This window comes from Terrapene carolina, unplaced genomic scaffold (genome assembly GCF_002925995.2).
Source record: "Terrapene carolina triunguis isolate 2854851 unplaced genomic scaffold, T_m_triunguis-2.0 Scaffold210, whole genome shotgun sequence".
Classification (NCBI taxonomy): domain Eukaryota; kingdom Metazoa; phylum Chordata; order Testudines; family Emydidae; genus Terrapene; species Terrapene triunguis.
The window spans coordinates 36,183,544-36,202,995 of record NW_020664561.1 but is presented as its reverse complement, the minus strand read 5'-3'; the positions used below and the strand labels follow the sequence as shown (position 1 = coordinate 36,202,995).

Here is a 19,452-nt window from a genome sequence, read left to right as displayed (position 1 = left end):
CCAGTCGCTGCTGGAGCAGCTCTGCAGCGAGCCACTCGGGTGGCCCCACAGCCAGCCGCACCAGCCGCTGCTGGAGCTGCCCCAGGGACCACCCGAGCATCAGCAGATGTGGCTGGCCCAGGGACTGCCTGAGGAGCAGTCCTAGGGACGGCAGGAGCAGCCGCAGCTTGGCGGCCGCCGGCAGCGGTCCCAGGGATGGCCGGAGCAACGGTGGGATTGTGACCCTGGGGATGGCAGGAGCAGCCCCTGCTCGGTGGCCCCCAGCAGCTGGTGCCTCTAGCCCCCTCACCCTCCGAGCAGCAGCCCTCCAGGGCAGAGCAGTGGCTCCCCTTGGGGCCCCCCAGATAAGATTTAGTCGGGGTATTTATAGTACAATCATGGACAGGTCACGGGGCTGTGAATTTTTGTTTATTGTCCATGACCTGTCCATGACTTTTATTAAAAATATCCATGACTAAATCGTAGCCTTACATATAGGGAATTAATCTCTCAAAATTGTTAGTGTCTGTAATTTTTTATTGTCTTAGCTTAATATTAAGCTGTTTTATCTTCCGTTTCACAAATTGTCAACATTGATATGACCTCTGAATGTATCCATCTTCAGACCTTACCAGTTGTTGTTAGTGTTGTGTGTTTACATTCAATTCATACTGCCTGAATTTGCAGATTTTCCACTCTGGTATTCGTGGAATTAATACCTGGGCTGATTTAGTGGGTCAAATTCAAATCAGAGTTATGCCAGCTGAAAATGTGAGCTAGAATGTGCGCTGTATCACAGCACAAGTAAATATAGTTTTTTACCCTGAAAGCTATCTCTGTCAAAAAGTTACATGATACCTAGGATGAGATTCTCATCCCCACTCTAGCTGCTTCACACTGGCTAAAGGGGCTGAAACAGTGTTAAAGAAGCTCTAAACGACCTGTTTTTAGCTGGGTATGATTTCTCCTGTGCAAGCACCGTAGAGTCAGCCATAGTGCTGTCTTCTGATGACCCCCACATAAGCCCTGGTGTAGGGTGTGTGATGGGGGCAAGGTGGGAGGGGTGGAGTTGCAGCATGCAGTGCTGCAGAGATTCTGGGCAGTGCTGAGGCCCATCGGGTGATCCTGGGCAGCTGACAGGCCTGTGGAATCCTCTCCAGCCCCAAGAGCAGCCAGGCTTGAGAGGACACAAAGGTGGTTTAAAGCCATCTTGCCCCCATCCTGTTCCTGCTGGGCTGTGCCTCTTAGGTCTGGTCTACACTAGGCGTTTATGTCGAATTTAGCACCGTTAAATCGAATTAACCCTGCACCCGTCCACACCACGAGGCTATTTAGTTCGACATAGAGCTCTCTTTAAATCGATTTCTGTAATCCTCCCCAACGAGAGGAGTAGCGCTAAATTCGAAATGGCCATATCGAATTAGGCTAGGTGTGGATGGAAATCGACGCTAATAGCTCCGGGAGCTATCCCACAGTGCAACACTCTGTTGACGCTCTGGACAGCAGTCCGAGCTCGGATGCTCTGACCAGCCACACCCCGGGAAAATTTGAATTCCTTTTCCTGTCTGGGCAGTTTGAATCGCAGTTTCTGTTTGGACACCGTGGCGAGCTCAGCAGCAGTGGCAAAGATGCAGAGCTCTCCAGCAGAGATGGCCGTGCAATCCCAGACTAGAAAGAGGGCCCCAGCATGGACTGATCGGGAAGTCTTGGATCTCATCGCTGTGTGGGGAGATGAGTCCGTGCTTGCCGAGCTGCGCTCCAAAAGACGGAATGCAAAGATCTACGAGAAGATCTCTAAAGCCATGGCAGAGAGAGGATACAGCCGAGATGCAACGCAGTGCCGCGTGAAAATCAAGGAGCTGAGACAAGGCTACCAAAAAACCAAAGAGGCAAACGGACGCTCCGGATCCCAGCCCCACACATCCCGTTTCTACGAGGCACTGCATTCCATCCTAGGTGCGGCCGCCACCACTACCCCACCAGTGACCGTGGACTCTGAGGATGGGATATTGTCCGCGGCCGGTTCCTCCGACATGTTAGCGGACGGGGAAGATGAAGAAGGAGATGAGGAGGACGAGGCAGTCGACAGCGCTGGCACCGCTGATTTCCCCGACAGCCAGGAGCTCTTCATCACCCTCACAGAGATCCCCTACCAACCGTCCCCCGCCGTTACCCCAGACACAGATTCAGGGGAAGGATCAAGCAGTAAGTGTTTTAAATATCTTAACATTTATTTATAACAGAACTTGCATATTTTAAATATTAACAATAGCTAAAGTGCTTTCAAGTATGTAAACTTTTATTTATAACAGAACAGGAAGATTTGAAATATTAACAATGGGTAAAGTGCTTCTAAACATGTAAACAGGAAAGTGCAACAAAAAGGGGAATCTGAACAAAGGGTTTCATGATTACTGTGTCTTTGGCCGCTTCAATGTATAGTCCGAACCATTTTAAGAAAATTCAACAATGTCCGCTTCATGATTACACTGCCCAAGACGCTCCACTCTTTTGTCCCTCCAAGGGCACCTAACCCAAAAACTGGTCGATGTGTCCGGGGATAGAGGCGAGATCCCCCGGGGAGAACTCCTCATAGGCCTCCTGCAGGTGTCTTTCCAGCCTAATTATCAGGTTCTTTGGCAGGGAGAGCTTATTAGGCCCCCCGTGGTATGACACGTTTCCCTGCCACAACGCCAGCAGGTATTCGGGGATCATGGCCTTGCACAGCATAGCAGCAAATGGCCCCGGTTTCTGCAGGCTGTCCCGCAGCATCCTCTCCTTCTGGCTCTCCGAGACCCTCAGGAGGGTGATGTCTGGCATGACGCCCTGCTTTGAATTAGGTAGGGAACAGTTAGTATTGGGACTGCTTGCCCGTTCCTTTACAGAACTGCAACTGCCGGTTTACAGCCACGCGGTTTACAGCCGCGAGGGGCTGGGACAGGGGCAGAGTTCATGCTTGCAGGATTGCTGCCAGCAGAGACTCGCATTGCTTTCTATGTGAAAGGAGGCCAGTGCCACTCTTAAAGTTTTAAGCAGCCACAAGTCTACGGCTTACCATGTTTGCCAGCTAGACAAAGTCCGGTGTCCTGCCCCGCTCCTCAGCTCGCCACAGCAAGACCGCAGGCACTGTAGGCGAGGGCCGAAAATTCGACCTTGTCCTCAGTGCGCGTGTGATAGGTGCTCTGCATGGTCTTGTTCACAGAGCAAGACTATGTTCTCTGTTCACAGATACATTGATCTGTCTCAGGAATTCACTCCCTTTTTCCAATTCCCACAGCAACATCTGCCCAGAGGCTAGCGCACATTAGGAGGAGGAAGAAGAGGACACGGGAAGACATGTTTGCTGAACTAATGGGATGCTCCCGAGCACAGGCAGCCCAGCAGACACAGTGGAGGGAGAACTTGTCCCAAATGCACCGGGCAAACATGGAACGGGAGGAGAGGTGGCGACAGGAGGACCAGCAGGCGACTCAAACGCTGCTTGGACTAATGAGGGAGCAAACGGACACGCTCCGCCGCCTTGTGGATGTTCTGCAGGACCGGAGGCAGAAGGAGAGAGCCCCGCTGCAGTCTCTCTCTAACCGCCCTGCCCCGCCACCAAGTCCCATACCCCCCTCACCCAAAGTCCAAACACGGAGGGGCGGCAGGGGCCGTGAAAACTTTCACTCCACCCCAGCGGACAGCTATAGCAGTAGAAGGCTCTCATTCCCCAAAATCTGAAAAGTCCTTTCCTACCCGCCTCACACAAGACCCCGTCCAAGTTTCACCCCCCCGTTCCATGTGCGGTTGTTAATAAAAAATACGTTTCTGTTCATTACTGTTTCCATCCTCTTCTTTTGGAGGAGAGTCTGTCTGAAGGGGGGGAAGGGGCTTGGTAATTAGACAGGACAGTCACCTTTAGCAGGGGGCAGGCCCAGCAGCAGGGCACATACACAGTGCAGTGACTAGTTACCCTGGTCAGTCTGGGAGATGGCTTTCATGTTCTGTGGGGAGGGGGGGCGGGGTTGCTCTGTGACTTTGTGGCGGGGGAGGGCAGTTTAGAAGCATCATTAGCATCACAACACTAAACCCAGGTTTAAAACATTCCCGCGAAAAGAGTAATGAAGACAACGGTGTTCATTAGCAAAACAGAACAGATTTTATTTTTTGGGAAGGGGGTGAAGGGGGTAACTGGGTAAAGAAACGGGGGCAAGTTCAGCTTCTGTGTCCACAAACTTAAAAGTCACTGGGTACCCTGCTCAGTCCTGGAACTGGCTTTCAAAGCCTCCCGGATGCACAGCGCGTCCCGCTGGGATCTTCTAATCGCCCGGCTGTCTGGCTGGGCGTAATCAGCAGCCAGGCTATTTGCCTCAACCTCCCACCCCGCCATAAAGGTCTCCCCCTTGCTCTCACAGAGATTGTGGAGCACGCAGCAAGCTGCTATAACCATGGGGATATTGGTTTCGCTGAGATCACAGCGAGTCAGTAAGCTTCTCCAAGTAAATACCAGTCAGGGCTGCTCGCATGCGGGTGTCCTTGCGCTTCAGGGCAGGGGACAGCAAGTCACAAAGTTCCAGGAAAGTCCCCTTCCGCATGCGAAAGTTTCGCAGCCACTGGGATTCATCCCAGACCAGAAGCACTATGCGGTCCCACCAGTCCGTGCTTGTTTCCCGGGCCCAGAATCGCCGTTCAACAAAATCCACATGCCCCATTGCAAACGCGATGTCCTCGGCGCTGGGTGTCGTGGTTTCTGACAGGCGTGTGCTACTCTCGGAGTTCAGGTCCTCACCCCGCTGCCGTAGCCTCCTCGCCTGATTTCTCTCTATCTGCCTCTGTGAAAGGTGGGTGATAAGCTGCGAGGCGTTGACAACGGCCACAACTGCAGCGATGGTCGCAGCGGGATCCATGCTCGCGGTGCTGTGGCGTCCGCGCTGTCACTGACCAGAAAAGTGCACGAACTGATTTCCCGCCGGCGCTTTCAAGGAGGGAGGGAGGGCGGGAGTGACGATTGGATGACGACAGTTACCCAAAAGCACCCTCGAGACATTTTTTCCCCCCAGAAGGCATTGGGGGCTCGACCCAGAATTCCAATGGGCAGCGGGGACTGCGGGAACTGTGGGATAGCTGCCCACAGTGCACTGCTTCCAATGTCGACGCTTTCCCTGGTAGTGTGGACTGACAAAGTCGAATTACTGTCCTTGGTGTGGACACACACGTTCGACTTTCTAATATCGATTGCAAATATTCGATTTAACTAAAATCGAACTACTCTCGTAGTGTAGACATACCCTTAGTTGATGTCTAGTAAGGCTTCACAATCATGGAATTGAAAAATAAATCAACATGCTTCTTGCACTCTCTTTCTGCCTCCCTAAATCCTGTGTGGCATCTATTCCCAACATTTCCTGAGACTGAAAATTCTCTAGTGGCCTATGGGGTTTTGCATATTTTAAAAACTGCAAAAATGTTAAGGCTGCTTGGCAAAACAGTCTAATATTTATAGATATTTATTTTACTTGAGCTATTCTATTTTACAAAAAACTTTATACTGTGCATAGTACTTCTCAACAGTTAGACCCAGCCTGTAAATCTGAGCTTATTGGTTCTTTCATCTGTCAATCATAGACATTTTATGTTTAAAAGCCAATTAAATATAATAATGGAATGCTTTCTTCTGATATGCACAATTTCCAAACTGTACAGGTGTGAGCTTGAGTAGAATCGCTATTGGCTTTGTGAGCTTTCATTTAAACATTAAAGGCAGCACAGAAGCAACAAATTTTCCAAAATACTGAGCTGTTTCTCTTGCTCCTGTATAGCAAATCTTGAGAGGAGTGTGAGGTATATGGAGAAGTAGACTTGCAGTGGAGAGACTTTGATGAAAAGCCACAAAGATTGGTACAAGAAACTAAAAACTTCTAAGCATGAGTGCCATTTAAAACCACATTAAGGGTGCTTATCTTGGTAGCCTCACAAACAAATGTTTGGAAGTAACCATTTTTTAGAAAAGAGAAAGAAACTTCCTCCTAGAACAAAACTATAGTTGTTCACAGTTATCTCTTACCCTAGAGATAGATTATGTCTGGAGGAATAAGATGCAGATAGGCCCAGTCCTGTAAGGTGCTGATTTAACTGGACGCTGTGGAGATATTTCATATTTCACTAGAAGTGCTTAATGGGCATTGTGGGCACTGAGCACCTTGCAAGAAAGAGGTAGATGCTCCTCATCTTGTGAGTAAGGACCTGATCCTCCACTATTAAAGAGGCTTGTAATTGAGCCATTGGGAGCAAGATCGAACCCTAAGTGCATGCTAATCCTTTATTTACTTTTATATGCACATATGAAAAATAGGCTTTGCCCATAACAAATGTAAAAACAGTTGAGTGAGGACTTGCAGGAAGTATACTCCTAGTTGGAATATACACAGAGAAAATACATGCTGTGTTTTTCTTTCTCTGAGCTGAAAGTACTCAAGCTTTCTTGGTAAGTGTGAATTTGAACTTGCAACACTTTTCTGTCGTGTTTAGTTGAATTTAATGCTTTTCTTTTCTATAGCAATCTAACTAAGATTAACCAAATTTAGGCTTTTTAAACCATCAGTATGTTTTCTCTTTCCTACATTGTTTTTCACTAATTTGTCTTTGCTTTCTCATGATTAACTCTCATTCCATAACAATTAGGAAACTGAAGAGAACTAGAAATTTTGATTACTTTACAGGTTTACTACTACTTTGTTTCCATTAGGAAGAATACGCAAGACCCTGCTTGTAGAAAACACTGTTTATCTTTGGCAGCATTTTTAAACCAAGATAAAGGGGGGGGGGGGGGAAAGCTTATTGAGCATATTGTATAATTTATCAACTGACCTGGGAGGTCACATGTAGTAGATCTTTTAATCCATTTTACTTTGGTGGATAACAATAAATTGTAAATTACTTTTAAGGTGTGAGTTAGCATGTGGTGATATGGGCATTGGTGATGAGGCCTATGTAAGTACTTAGGTTGGCAGTGAAGCGTCAAAATCACAGTATAACTAAATTAAAGGGGACAGAATATTAGGAAACGAACTGTTTAAAACAAATAAATGCCACATGGATCAGCTCACTCCTTCCTATGGAAAACTTGGGGATGGGGAGGCTAAGTGAGGATAAAATTCTGTGAAGTCCAACAGTTGCTTCACTGGACAGGGTGCGGGAGGCTCCTGCAATGTCTCCCAGCCACGTAGAACTCTCCCTGCCCCTTATGTCAACATGGCTATCACACTCTCTTACGACTTAGTATTATCCTTTCCATTTAACTTTCCTATGAGATTCCCCTTACTAGTTTAGTGTTTGGCATTTGTTTGTGAATCTGCCTTCTCTCTAGGCAGCAAAATATAATAAAATCCCATTATGAAAACATTCTCCCCTAGCATCATCAGAGAACAATAGAAACAATTGAGCCCATCAGACTTTTTAACTTAAAAAAGATAGTGGAATATGCTAATATTAAAATCCAAATACAATTAAGGTAAGTGAAATTAATAGTAAGTGTAAGTGTTCAGTAACTTAATAGGAGCTATTTGAGAAACAGCTTTTTCTTGGATGTCTACTCTAATAGATAACTATTCTAATATATATTAATTGCTTTTATTTTAAGAACCACAAGAATGCAGCTTCTCTTTTGATGGAAAGTGACCGGCTGCTCGGTAGTCTTCCCCAAGTGAAATGGTCTGAAATGGCTCTGGCCTTGGCATCTAGGCTTCAAGAAGAATGCATAACATTTATTGTAACAAACTTCCCTCATATAATAGAGAGTGAAAGTTTTCATATTTTCTTGCAGGTAAAATGCTTATGAGTTATGTTCTACTTTTTTCAAAACAAATGCATTGTATTACACTTTCTTGTATGGGAGTGAGTTCTTCCCAACAACTTAGGCTGTTAACTTACTCAGAATGATTTCAGTGTCACTTTACAAATAATTTCACATAAGAATTTAATATTAGGGCAGGGGTCCGTTATTAGGGCATAATTAATTTGAAAAAATTAAGACTTTAATCCTATGTACAGTTACGTACTTCAAGTTGAGCAAGTGTGGGTAGTTCCACGAAGTCAAGGGTACTACTGTTGTGTGTAAAGTTAAGCATGTGCATAAACACATCATAAAGCATGTACAGGACCAAAGTCCAAGGTAGCAGCACGCACATGCCACAATGTCCATTGACTTTTTGAGTTGCAAATGTGCAGCACTGCTAAGGGTTAAGGATTAATTGAAAGAGTTCCCTGCAGTATTTCCTGGTAAGAGCTTGTCTAATTTTACCCAGCACTGCATTTCCCTAACAAGACAAAGATTTGGCAAGGTGCTCTGATGCATCAAAAATTAAAAATGGATATATCAAAACTCCCTTTCTTCTTCAGATCTGTATTCAGCTATAAATTCAACACCAGCTGCTTCTTCCTAAGATTTTGTTTGGCAAGATGATGAGATCTCAAAAATATTTGTAGCACCTTTTTTGTGTGGAGAGAAAGGTGGAATGAATAAATGGGAAACACTGAACACCAAAGTCACAATGGTCACTTTCTGTTGAGTAGTGTTTTTCATATGAAATACACATTTATTTTAAATGACTCCCTTTTCATTGTTTCCTAGGCACAGGCAATGAGCAGCAAACCTGATCTTCTAGAACAAGTTTTAAAAGCAATTGAGAAAAACATTAGCATTGAAAACAGTTGCTTTCTTCTTATAGCTGTGGATACTTTGTTGAGCTCCACAAATGTGAAGGAAATGGTAGGTTTTGCAGTAGATAATAGAAAAAGAATAGCTCACAACACTTATTCATTTATTTAAAAACTGGAGCTGTTTTTTTTTTTTTTTTTTTTTGGTGTAGGTGTTATGCTTTGGGCTCTATGACTCCAGTACTGCAGTTGGATCCATGCAGGCAGTCCATCACACCTGTGCAAAGTCCTGTTGAAGACACAGGACCTACTGGCATTTGTGTATAGCAGGGGTGGCCAACTGGAAAAGGAGCCAGAATTTACCAATGTACATTGCCAAAGAGCCACAGTAATATGTCAGCAGCCTCCCATCAGCTCCCATACCCTGCTCCCAGTGCCTCCCGCCCAACCACAGCCCTGCTGATCAGCACCTTTCCCTCCCTTCCCATCAGCTGTTTCGTGGCGTGTAGGAGGCTCTGGAGGGGAGAGGAAGGAGCGAGGACACGGCAGGCTCAGGGCGGGAAGGGGTGGAGTGGGGGCAGGGCCTGTGGCAGAGCCGGGGTTGAGCAGTGAGCACCCCCCGGCACATTGGAAAGTTGGCACCTATAGCTTCAGGCCCGGAGTTGGTGCCTATACAAGGAGCTGCATATTAACTTCTGAAGAGCCGCATGTGGCTCTGGAGCCACAGGTTGGCCACCCCTGGTGTATAGCAACATTTAAAAAAAAAAAAAAAAAAAAGTAGTAGTACTTAGCACTGCCTGTGGAAACACTCAGTGTTCCAGGCTAGCAGCAATGGCTAATAACATTGTGTGGGAAGACACTACTAATGTTCACTATCATTGTAAATATGTGACTGAGAGAGAATATTTAAAAATTAAATAACCTTAAATTTACTCTAGGGGGCAGAGTTTATTTTTAATTAATTTACTTTAAAAAAACACGTGAATATGAGGGTTGTGTTTGCTCTTTTTTTTAAGCAAACTCTTCGGCGCAAGGACTGCATCTTCCTATGTTTCTGGAAAGTGCCTATCGTGTTGTGGGTGCTACCACAATCTAAATAATAAATTTTAAATGAAAATTGACTGTAATGTCATGAGTGACATGTGAATGATAGGAGACCCTGATTACAATTTATAATGTTACCTGCAAAAAATGGTAAATCTTTTCTTAAACTACTGCAATCAAGTGCTATTATAGACTTACTCAGTAAGAGTGTGAAAATTTAATCAGATACATTTTTGTCCCCCAGAGAATTTGACCTTGTAGTGACAGAGCTGATAGTAAAAAGCTCTGAAAGGATTAATTTAAAAAAGGAATGTGGTGCTTGTGATGCTTTAGCTTCTGTGGGAGTGGCTTAGTTTCAAACTGTATAAAATTATGGTGTGGGGTGGGGAGGAGAACAATAAGCCTTCATAAACAGCATCTACATCTACTAGGTTATTGTAAAATATAAATGATGACATCATTGATCTATCTTAGGGAGTAAGTAGATTCTGAAAGGAATAATGACTGGTTGCTATGACAATGTGCCTCTCGCCAGCTGCTGATTTGTTATTTGAACACAGGGTTTTACATGCAAGATCCAGGCTCTGCGTGATAAGCTGTGGATCTTCCTGGTTCAGTCTTTTTATGCTGTTCGTCACACAGAAAGCTGGAAGCTGATGAGACCAGATCATCAAGAGAAAATACAAGCAGGTATGCAAGCAATCAAGAACAGCTATCATTGTATAATAATAGTGTCCTTAATATAAAAAATATTGGTAGTGTTGGGGGCTGGTAACAAACTATAGCATGCTTAAAACTGTGATGCTCTTGCTTTGAAAGAAGTATTTTTATAAACGAAAGCAAAGATAATATGCTTAGCCAGCTTCATGCCTGGAAATTATTTAAGTGTTCTGTGAATATTTTCCTGGCTTTTATTTTTATAGATATGAAAAATGGTAACATTATATGTAGATTATGTCTAGTTTTGTTTGCAACTATTCTAAATTATTAAAAATATTGCAATAGGATTAAAGAAACCATTATCTCCATTTTTAAGCAGATAAGCATTATAGAAAATTTAAATCTGTACAAAGCAGATTACTAATTCTATGAATTCTGTTTCTTTTTTAATCAGTTGTTCATATTAATGTATAAAGCTTGTATATCTCTTGCATAATATCCATCTCATGTGGACTGAATAAATGTAGCTGGCTTGACTTCACAATTGATTGGTATTGTGATACTGTATGTGTTGCTGCAGAGAGCCCCCAGGAAGCTGCAGAGTGATCTCTTAAAATGTTAAGAGGCAGTACTTCAGCTTTAAACAAAAGAAGTTTGTGCTCTGAATGTTTCCTTATTTTCAAATATGTGGAATGAAATTTTGAGGGTGTGGAAGTGAAAATGGCTCCAGGGCCTTGGTTGAATATTTGCTTTGTGATAGTGCAGTTTTATAAAGGAAAAAATGTGAGACTCATTTAATTTTTCTTTAAAATTAGCTCACCTTTGATTCATAGTAAAAGGTAAAATATTTATTAAAGAAGACATTAAAATTGAGACTCTAATGAAAAATTGTACGTGATTATAGATGGATTTAATTTTTTATCCCTTAACATGTTGGTTGAAAGATGGATTATGTCAGTCTTTACAAGCATGATTTAAGGGTGTTACTAACTTATGTTTGATTGCTACTTTCTGAAAAAGGCTCGTGATTTCATTCTTTATTATAAAGCACTTCAGTAACTTGGGGGGTTGCTTTCAGAAATAGAAGCATAATTTGGAGTATATTTGGCATCTGATGTTCTTCTGTATTAGGGCTGTAGAGTAAAGTAGTACCTAGACCTGGGTTCATAAAGTGGGTGTCATTCAACTCTCCATCTTTATTTTGTTTTGGGTTTTTCAGAGTTATATAGCATTAATTCAGCTCTGATAGACTTCATTTTAACTGTAAACTATTAAGTTATGGAAAACTTTCAGTGTAGGTTTTTGTTCCATAAACAAAATGATGGTATTTTCCTAGAAGCATCTTATTACATGAGATTTGTTTAGGATCACAGAGGTCAAACAACTTTCATCTTGAGAAAATTTCAGGTACTACTGAATTCTGAAAAGACCTAACCTTTGTAGATTAATATCCTAGGATAGGAAATGCACACAATTAAGACAAGAAGGTAATGTGTTTTTCTCGTTCACAGCATTTCTGTGTTCTCCTGGGCACAAGTTTATGGAAAAATTGTATTAATATATTAGTGTATATTAATGTGCAAAGTCATCACTGAAAAAATATTATATCCCTGTGGTGCCATTTTCAGCATCTTGCCTTTTCTTGCAGGATTTCTATACAGCTAAATAAAGATGCTTTGTAGAACCCAAAATTCTATTGTCATATTGTGTGCTTTGTCCATATAAAGAAATAGTAGGATATAGCATGTGAAGAGTGAATGTTTATTTAACCCATTTTTCTCAGAATAGATAAATTTGCATCAAGCCAAAAGATGCATATAAACAAAAATAAATCTTTATCCCTTCTCTCTGTGTACAGTATTTACATATATCCTTTCTATATTGCACAACCGCTACAGATTTGAAGGTTTCATTCACTGATGCCTCCCAGATGTTATACAGTAAAAATATTTATTAGTAGCTTTATTAATTCAATTATATAGCATTACATGCAGTGCTTTACAAACATGGATAAGATGCATTCCTTGCCCTGAAAAGCTTACATAATGTCCTCCAGATAACTTTAAAGTTAACATGTATTGCCTCAAGAGCTAGTGTGTATCTAATGTACATATGCAAATATGTGGAGACTACAGCTTTTGACAAAGAACATGAGAATGGGTCAGACCAATGGTCCATCTAGCCCAATATCCTGTCTTCTGATAGTGATAGGGTGACCAGATGTCCCGATTTTATAGGGACAGTCCCGATATTTGGGCCTTTTTCTTATATGGGCACCTATTACACCCCACCACCGTCCCGATTTTTCATACTTGCTGTCGGGTCACCCTAGATAGTGACCAATGCCAGATACTTCAAAGGGAATGAACAGAACAGGGCAATCATCAAGTGATCCATCCCCTGTCATTCAGTCCTCTATTTTATCCCCTTTAGTCATCTCTTTTCCAAGATGAACAGTCTCAATCTTTTTAATCTCTCATCTTAATCATTTTTGTTGCCCTTCTCTGCACCTTTTCATTTCTAATGTTATGTTTTTTGAGGTGGGGTGACCAGAACTGCACACAGTATTCTAGGTGCGAGCGTACCATGGATTTATATAGTGGCATTATGATATTTTCTCTTATTATCTATCCCGTTCCTAATATTCTAGCGTTTTTGATGCCACTGCACACTGAGTGGATGTTTTCAGAGAACTATCCACAATGACTACAAGGTCTCTTTCTTGAGTGGTAACAACTAATTTAGACCCCATCATTTTGTATGTATAATTGGGATTATGTATTCCAATATGCATTATTTTGCATTTATCAACATTGGATTTCATCTGCCATTCTGTTGCCCAGTCACCCAGTTTTGTGAGATTCTTTTTTAATTCTTTGTAGTCTGCTTTGGACTTAATGTTCTTGAGTAATTTAGTATCAACTGCAAACTTTGCCACCTCACTGTTTACATCTTTTTCCAGATCATTTATGCTGAACAGCATTGGTCCCAGTACAGATCATTTGGGGACATCACTATTTATCCTTCTCCATTGTGAAAACTGACTACTTATTCCTACCCTTTGTTTCCTATCTTTTAACCACTTATTGATCCATGAGACGACCTTCCCTCTTATCCCATGACTGTTAATTTGCTTAAGAGCCTTTGGTGAGGGACCTTGTCAAAGGCTTTTTGAAAGTCCAGATGCACTGTATCCACTGAATCACCCTTGTCCATATGTTTTTGACTCCCTCAAAGAATTCTAATAGATTGGTGAGGCATGATATCCCTTTACAAAAGCTGTGCTGACCCTTTCCCAACATATCGTGTTCATCTATATATCATGGTTCTTTACTATAGTTTCAACCAGTTTGCCTGGTATGAAAGTTAGGCATACTGGCATTGTAATAGCCAGGATCGTCTCTGGAGCCTTTTTTGAAAATTAGCATCATATTAGCTATCCACCAGTCATCTGGTACGGAGGCTTATTTAAGTCCTAAGTTACATACCACATTTAGTAGTTCTGCAGTTATGTATTGGAGTTCCTTCAGAACTCTTGACTGAATACCATCTAGTCTTGGTGACTTATTACTGATTTAATTTATCAATTTGTTCCAAAACCTCTTCTGTTGACACCTCAATCTGGGACATTTCCTCAGATTTGTCACCTAAAAAGAATGGCTCAGGTGTGGGAATCTCCCTCACATCTTCTCTGGTGAAGACTGATGCAAATTCATTTAGATCCTTGGCAATGTCTTTCTTGAGTGCCCCGTTAGCACTTCGATCCTCCAGTAGCCCCACTGATTGTTTGGCTGGCTCACTGCTTCTGATATACTTTTAAAAAATGGCTGTTTTCGTTTTTGAGTCTTTTGCTAGTTCTTCAAATTCTTTTTTGGCCTGCCTAATTTTACTTTTACACTTGATTTACCAGAGTTTATGCTCCTTTCTATTTTCCTCAGTAGGATTTGGCTTCTAATTTTTAAAGGATGTCTTTTTTGCCTCTAACTGCCTCTTTTACTCTGTTTAGCCACAGTAGCATTTTCTTTTCTTTTTTTAATTTGGGGTACACATTTAATCTGAGCCTCTATTATGGTGATTTTAAAAAGTATACGTGCAGCTTGCAGTCATTTCACTCTTGTGACTGTTCCTTTTAATTTCTGTTTAAGTAGCTTCCTCATTTTTGTGTAGTTCCCCTTTCTGAAGTTAAATGGTACTGTGGTGGTCTTTTCTGGTATTTCCTCCACCTCCTCCCATCCCCCCCAAGACATTAAGGATGTTAAATTTAATTCTATTATGGTCATTATTACCGAACGGTTCAGCTACTGGACCAGATCCTTTGTTCCACATAGGACTAAATCCAGAATTCTCTCTCCCTTTGTGGGTTCCAGGTCTAGCTGCTCCAAGAAGCAGTCATTGATGGTGTCTAGAAACTGTATTTCTGCATCCCGTCCTGAGGTGACATGTACGCAGTCAGTACGGGGAGTCATAGATTCATAGACTTTAATGCCAGAAGGGATCATCATGATCATGTAGTCTGATCTCCTGCACACTGCAAGCCAAAGAACTACACCCACCCACTTCTGTAAAAGACCCATAGTCTCATCCATGCATTGAGACCCTGCGATTCTTCCTATCTAATTGGCCCTGCACATGGAACTGAAGGCATTTCAGAGAATGCTACCATGAAGGTCCTGGTCTTTAATCTCTTACATAGAAGCCTAAATTTGACCTGCAGAACCTCTCTCCTGCCTTTCCCTATGTCACTGGTACCTACATGTACCATGACCACTGCCTCCTCCCGAGCACTGCACATAAGCCTGTCTAGATGTCTCGAGAGATCCACAACCTCCGCACCTGCCAGGCAGTTCACCAGTGGTTCTCTTGATCATCACAAACCCAGCTATTTATAGACTTTAATAGACTCATAGACTTTAAGGTCAGAAGGGACTATTATGGTCATCTAGTCTGATCTCCCGCATGATGCAGGCCACATAAGCTGACCCACCCACTTTTCCTTAACTCAGCTGTTGAAGTCTCCAGATCGTGATTTAAAGACTTCAAGTCGCAGAGAATCCTCCAGCTTGCGACCCCTGCCCCATGCTGCGGAGGAAGGCGAAAAACCTCCAGGGCCTCTGCCAATCTACCCTGGAGGAAAATTCCTTCCCGACCCCAAATATGGCGATCAGTAGAACCCCGAGCATATAGACAAGATTCTCCAGCTAGATCCTCATTTTACCAGCGATGGCACGTTATTGCCTAATTGACTAAAATCACGTTATCCCCTCAAACCATTCCCTCCATAAACTTATCTAGCCTAATCTTGAAGCCAGACAGGTCTTTTGCCCCCACCGTTTCCCTCGGAAGGCTGTTCCAAAATTTCACCCCTCTGATGGTTAGAAACCTTCTTCTAATTTCAAGCCTAAACTTCCCCACGGCCAGTTTATATCCATTTGTTCTCGTGTCCACATTAGTACTGAGCTGAAATAATTCCTCTCCCTTCCTGGTATTTATCCCTCTGATATATTTAAAGAGAGCAATCATATCTCCCCTCAGCCTTCTTTTGGTTAGGCTAAACAAACCGAGCTCCTCGAGTCTCCTTTCATACAAAAGGTTTTCCATTCCTCGGATCATCCTAGTGGCCCTTCTCTGTACCCATTCCAGTTTGAGTTCATCCTTTTTAAACATAGGAGACCAGAACTGCACACAGTACTCCAAATGAGGTCTCACCAGCGCCTTGTATAACGGAAGCAGCACCTCCTTGTCCCTACTAGAAATACCTCGCCTAATGCATCCCAAGATCGCATTAGCTTTTTTCACAGCTACGTCACATTGCCGACTCATAGTCATCCTGCGGTCAATCAGGACTCCGAGGTCCTTCTCCTCCTCTGTTACTTCCAACCGATGCGTCCCCAGCTTATAACTAAAATTCTTGTTAGTTATCCCTAAATGCATCACCTTACACTTCTCACTATTAAATTTCATCCTATTACTATTCCTCCAATTTACAAGGTCATCCAAGTCTCCCTGCAGGATATCCCGATCCTTCTCCGAATTGGCAATACCTCCCAACTTTGTGTCATCCGCAAACTTTATCAGCCCACTCCTACATTCGGTTCCGAGGTCAGTAATAAATAGATTAAATAAAATCGGACCCAAAACCGAACCTTGAGGAACCCCACTGGTGACCTCCCTCCAACCTGACAGTTCACCCTTCAGTACTACCCGCTGCAGTCTCCCCTTTAACCAGTTCTTTATCCACCTCTGGATTTTCATATCGATCCCCATCTTTTCCAATTTAACCAGTAATTCCTTATGCGGTACCGTATCAAACGCTTTACTAAAATCGAGGTATATTAGATCCACCGCATTTCCTTTATCTAGAAAGTCTGTTACTTTCTCAAAGAAGGAGATCAGGTTGGTTTGGTTTATATTTCTAATTGATGAAATCCCCCATTACTTGTCTCTTACTAATAACTAGGATTCCCCACCTCCCACCCCACCCCCCAAGAGGTATTCTCAGTGCAAGAGGATACCATGACATCATTTGGAAGGAGGGTCCGAACTATAGGATTGTTTCCCTCCGCTCCAGTTTGATGTTCTCCTTCCCGGAGACTTTCCTCCTCCTCCTCAACAGCACAGAGGCTGTCAGACTGGGGTTGGGACCACTCTAATATGTCCCAGAAAGCCTCATCTATGTTCCTGTTCGTCTCCCTTAGCTTCTCCAGTTCAGCTACTCTGGTCTCAAGTGTCCATACTTGGGCTCTGAGGGTCATGAGCTCCTTGCACTGAATGCATATATGCCACCTGCCCACAAGGCAGGTAATCATGCATGCTGCATTCCGCAATAAATTGGATAGCCCCAACTCTGCTGCTGGACTTCTGCCTGCATTGTTTTTACTCTTGCAGCTTTTTTTTCCTTTTTCTTTTGGAGGGCAGCGGGGGAGGAGGGTGGTTATTGGCCTAAGTTTAGAGAATGTTAGGTGTATCTAGCTCTCATGCTTCCTCTCTAAACTCCAGGCTTGTCTACACTACCCACCGGATCGGCGGGCAGCAATCAATCCAGCGGGGGTTGATTTATCGCATCTATGCTAGACGCGATAAAATCGACTGCTGAACGCTCTCCCGTCGACTCTGGTACACCAGAACGAGGAGCACAAGCGGAGTCGACGGGAGAGCGTCAGCTGTCGACTTACCACAATGAAGACACCGCAGTAAGTAGATCTAAGTACGTCAACTTCAGCTACACTATTCACGTAGCTGAAGTTGCGTATCTTAGATCAACCCCGCGTGGTAATGTAGACAAGCCCTCCCTTGCAAAACTTCCCATGTCACTTTGTAGCTTGTTTTTTAAACCCCTGTTCTCCCTGCTAGTCCTGCTCCTTGGTCAATGCTTAATAAATTGGAGATATCCTATCTCCTAGAGCTGGAAGGGACCTTGAAAGGTCATCAAGTCCAGCCCCCTGCCTTCACTAGCAGGACCAAGTACAGATTTTGCCCCAGATCCCTAAATGGCCCCCTCAAGGATTGAACTCACAACCCTGGGTTTAGCAGGCCAATGCTCAAACCACTGAGCTATCCCTCCCCCTATGGATTCTAACGGGATTAGGAATCAAAATTTCCTTAAGAAGCTCTCAGCCTTGCTTAGCAGGCCACTAAGCTCAGCACGTGCCCCCCAAACAGACCACACTATATACTACAGTATATTGTTTAGTTGTTTTAAGAGAATAGATCTTTTATTTCAAATAGATGATGTTAGTATAAATGTATAGGTGGTTAGAACTAATTGAAAGTGATTGTTTTTGCACATTCCTATACACCCAGGATCTCAAAGTACACCCCCAAAGATTTAATGAGCTACATACATCAGAAGTATGGAAGTATTATCCTTGTTTTGTAGATGGGGAAACAGAGATTGTTACTTGCTCCAGGTCACATAAGTCTGTTGCAAAGTTCATTACAGATATCGGATCTCCTAACTCTGAATCCTGTACTCTAGATACAAAAACATCCTTCGCCACTTAATGTTTTCCATTTTGCCAAAATAAATCTCCCTTGACTAGTTCACTGGCTCCAAAAGATAGTTCCATGAATAAGGCTGGCTTTTTTTCTCTCTCTCTCATGCTGCCTTCCCACTGATAATAGCGATCCTTTTTCCCTATACAGCTGCTTTTGACAAAGGGGATGATCGAAGACTTGGCAAAAAACCTGTATTCACTAGTTCTCAGGTAAATGCTTAGATTCTTACAATTAAAAATAATCAGAATCCCATAAACATAACTGCTCCTTTTCATGCTTTATATTTTCAAAATAATGTAATCTGTTGTGGTCTGTGTTTACTAACTGCTCGTAGTTAATCTTCAGCAATCACATTTTCCTTGTAATCCTAGTTGAGCCAATATTTTAGTCATAATCTGTGATGTCTGTTATTAGAGCATTTTAGATTTTGATGTGGGTTAGCAGGAGTCCATGCTTTCAAATAGTTGGGGCCAAACAGAAGACAGGAATTTGTGTTCAGAAGTTATTGCACACTTCCCTGTTGGTGTATAATAATAAAGCTGTGATCTCAAGTTTGGAAAAAAGGGTGGTCTGCTACTGAGCTAATGGAGCTGTTCCACTAGCTCAAGCCACCACTTAACTCAGTCTGTTACGTTCCCCATTAATCTGCTTGCTGTGAAAGAGCTTTTCAAAGTCATCGACAATCCACGTGTTTGAGAATCATGCCCAAAGTGACATTGCTGTTTGACAGAAAAGGTACTGTTATAGGAGTTAATGTCCAAGGATATACATTACTATTCACTTTGTTACTAGTTAGGTTACATTTTTATAGGCCTAAATCTTAACACTAAAAAATACCTTTACCTGGGAATTCTGAACCCTTATTTGGAAGATATACTGTTTTATAATGGTTGAAAGTTTCCCGTGTCATATTCTCTGCTTCCACAATATGTATGTAAAAATAATGGCAGTCTTCATGTTCATAGGGAATCATATACTGAATTCCCAGTTTGAAAGTCTAAATATAACCTATAAAATAAATGAATCTCTCCAACAGGAACTAATTGTATAAAGAAGTAAAGATTATACAGTATTATGTCCAAATTAAAGGACAAGGTTTTGCATAGGCATTTCTTGTACCCTCTGATTCAGATCTGACTT

At 42.8% G+C, this 19,452-nt stretch overlaps 1 protein-coding gene across 1 annotated transcript in view; it reads left to right on the top strand.

The window, feature by feature from the left end:
- The window catches only part of LOC113405062 (AP2-interacting clathrin-endocytosis protein-like), a 66,506-nt gene that overhangs the window by 36,421 nt on the left and 10,633 nt on the right, over positions 1 to 19,452 (top strand). The window contains exons 10-13 of the mRNA XM_026655630.1: positions 7,598 to 7,780; positions 8,588 to 8,725; positions 10,218 to 10,347; positions 18,460 to 18,521. Of these exons, the coding sequence (XP_026511415.1) occupies positions 7,598 to 7,780; positions 8,588 to 8,725; positions 10,218 to 10,347; positions 18,460 to 18,521 (513 nt within the window). The remainder of the gene's footprint in view (positions 1 to 7,597; positions 7,781 to 8,587; positions 8,726 to 10,217; positions 10,348 to 18,459; positions 18,522 to 19,452) is intronic.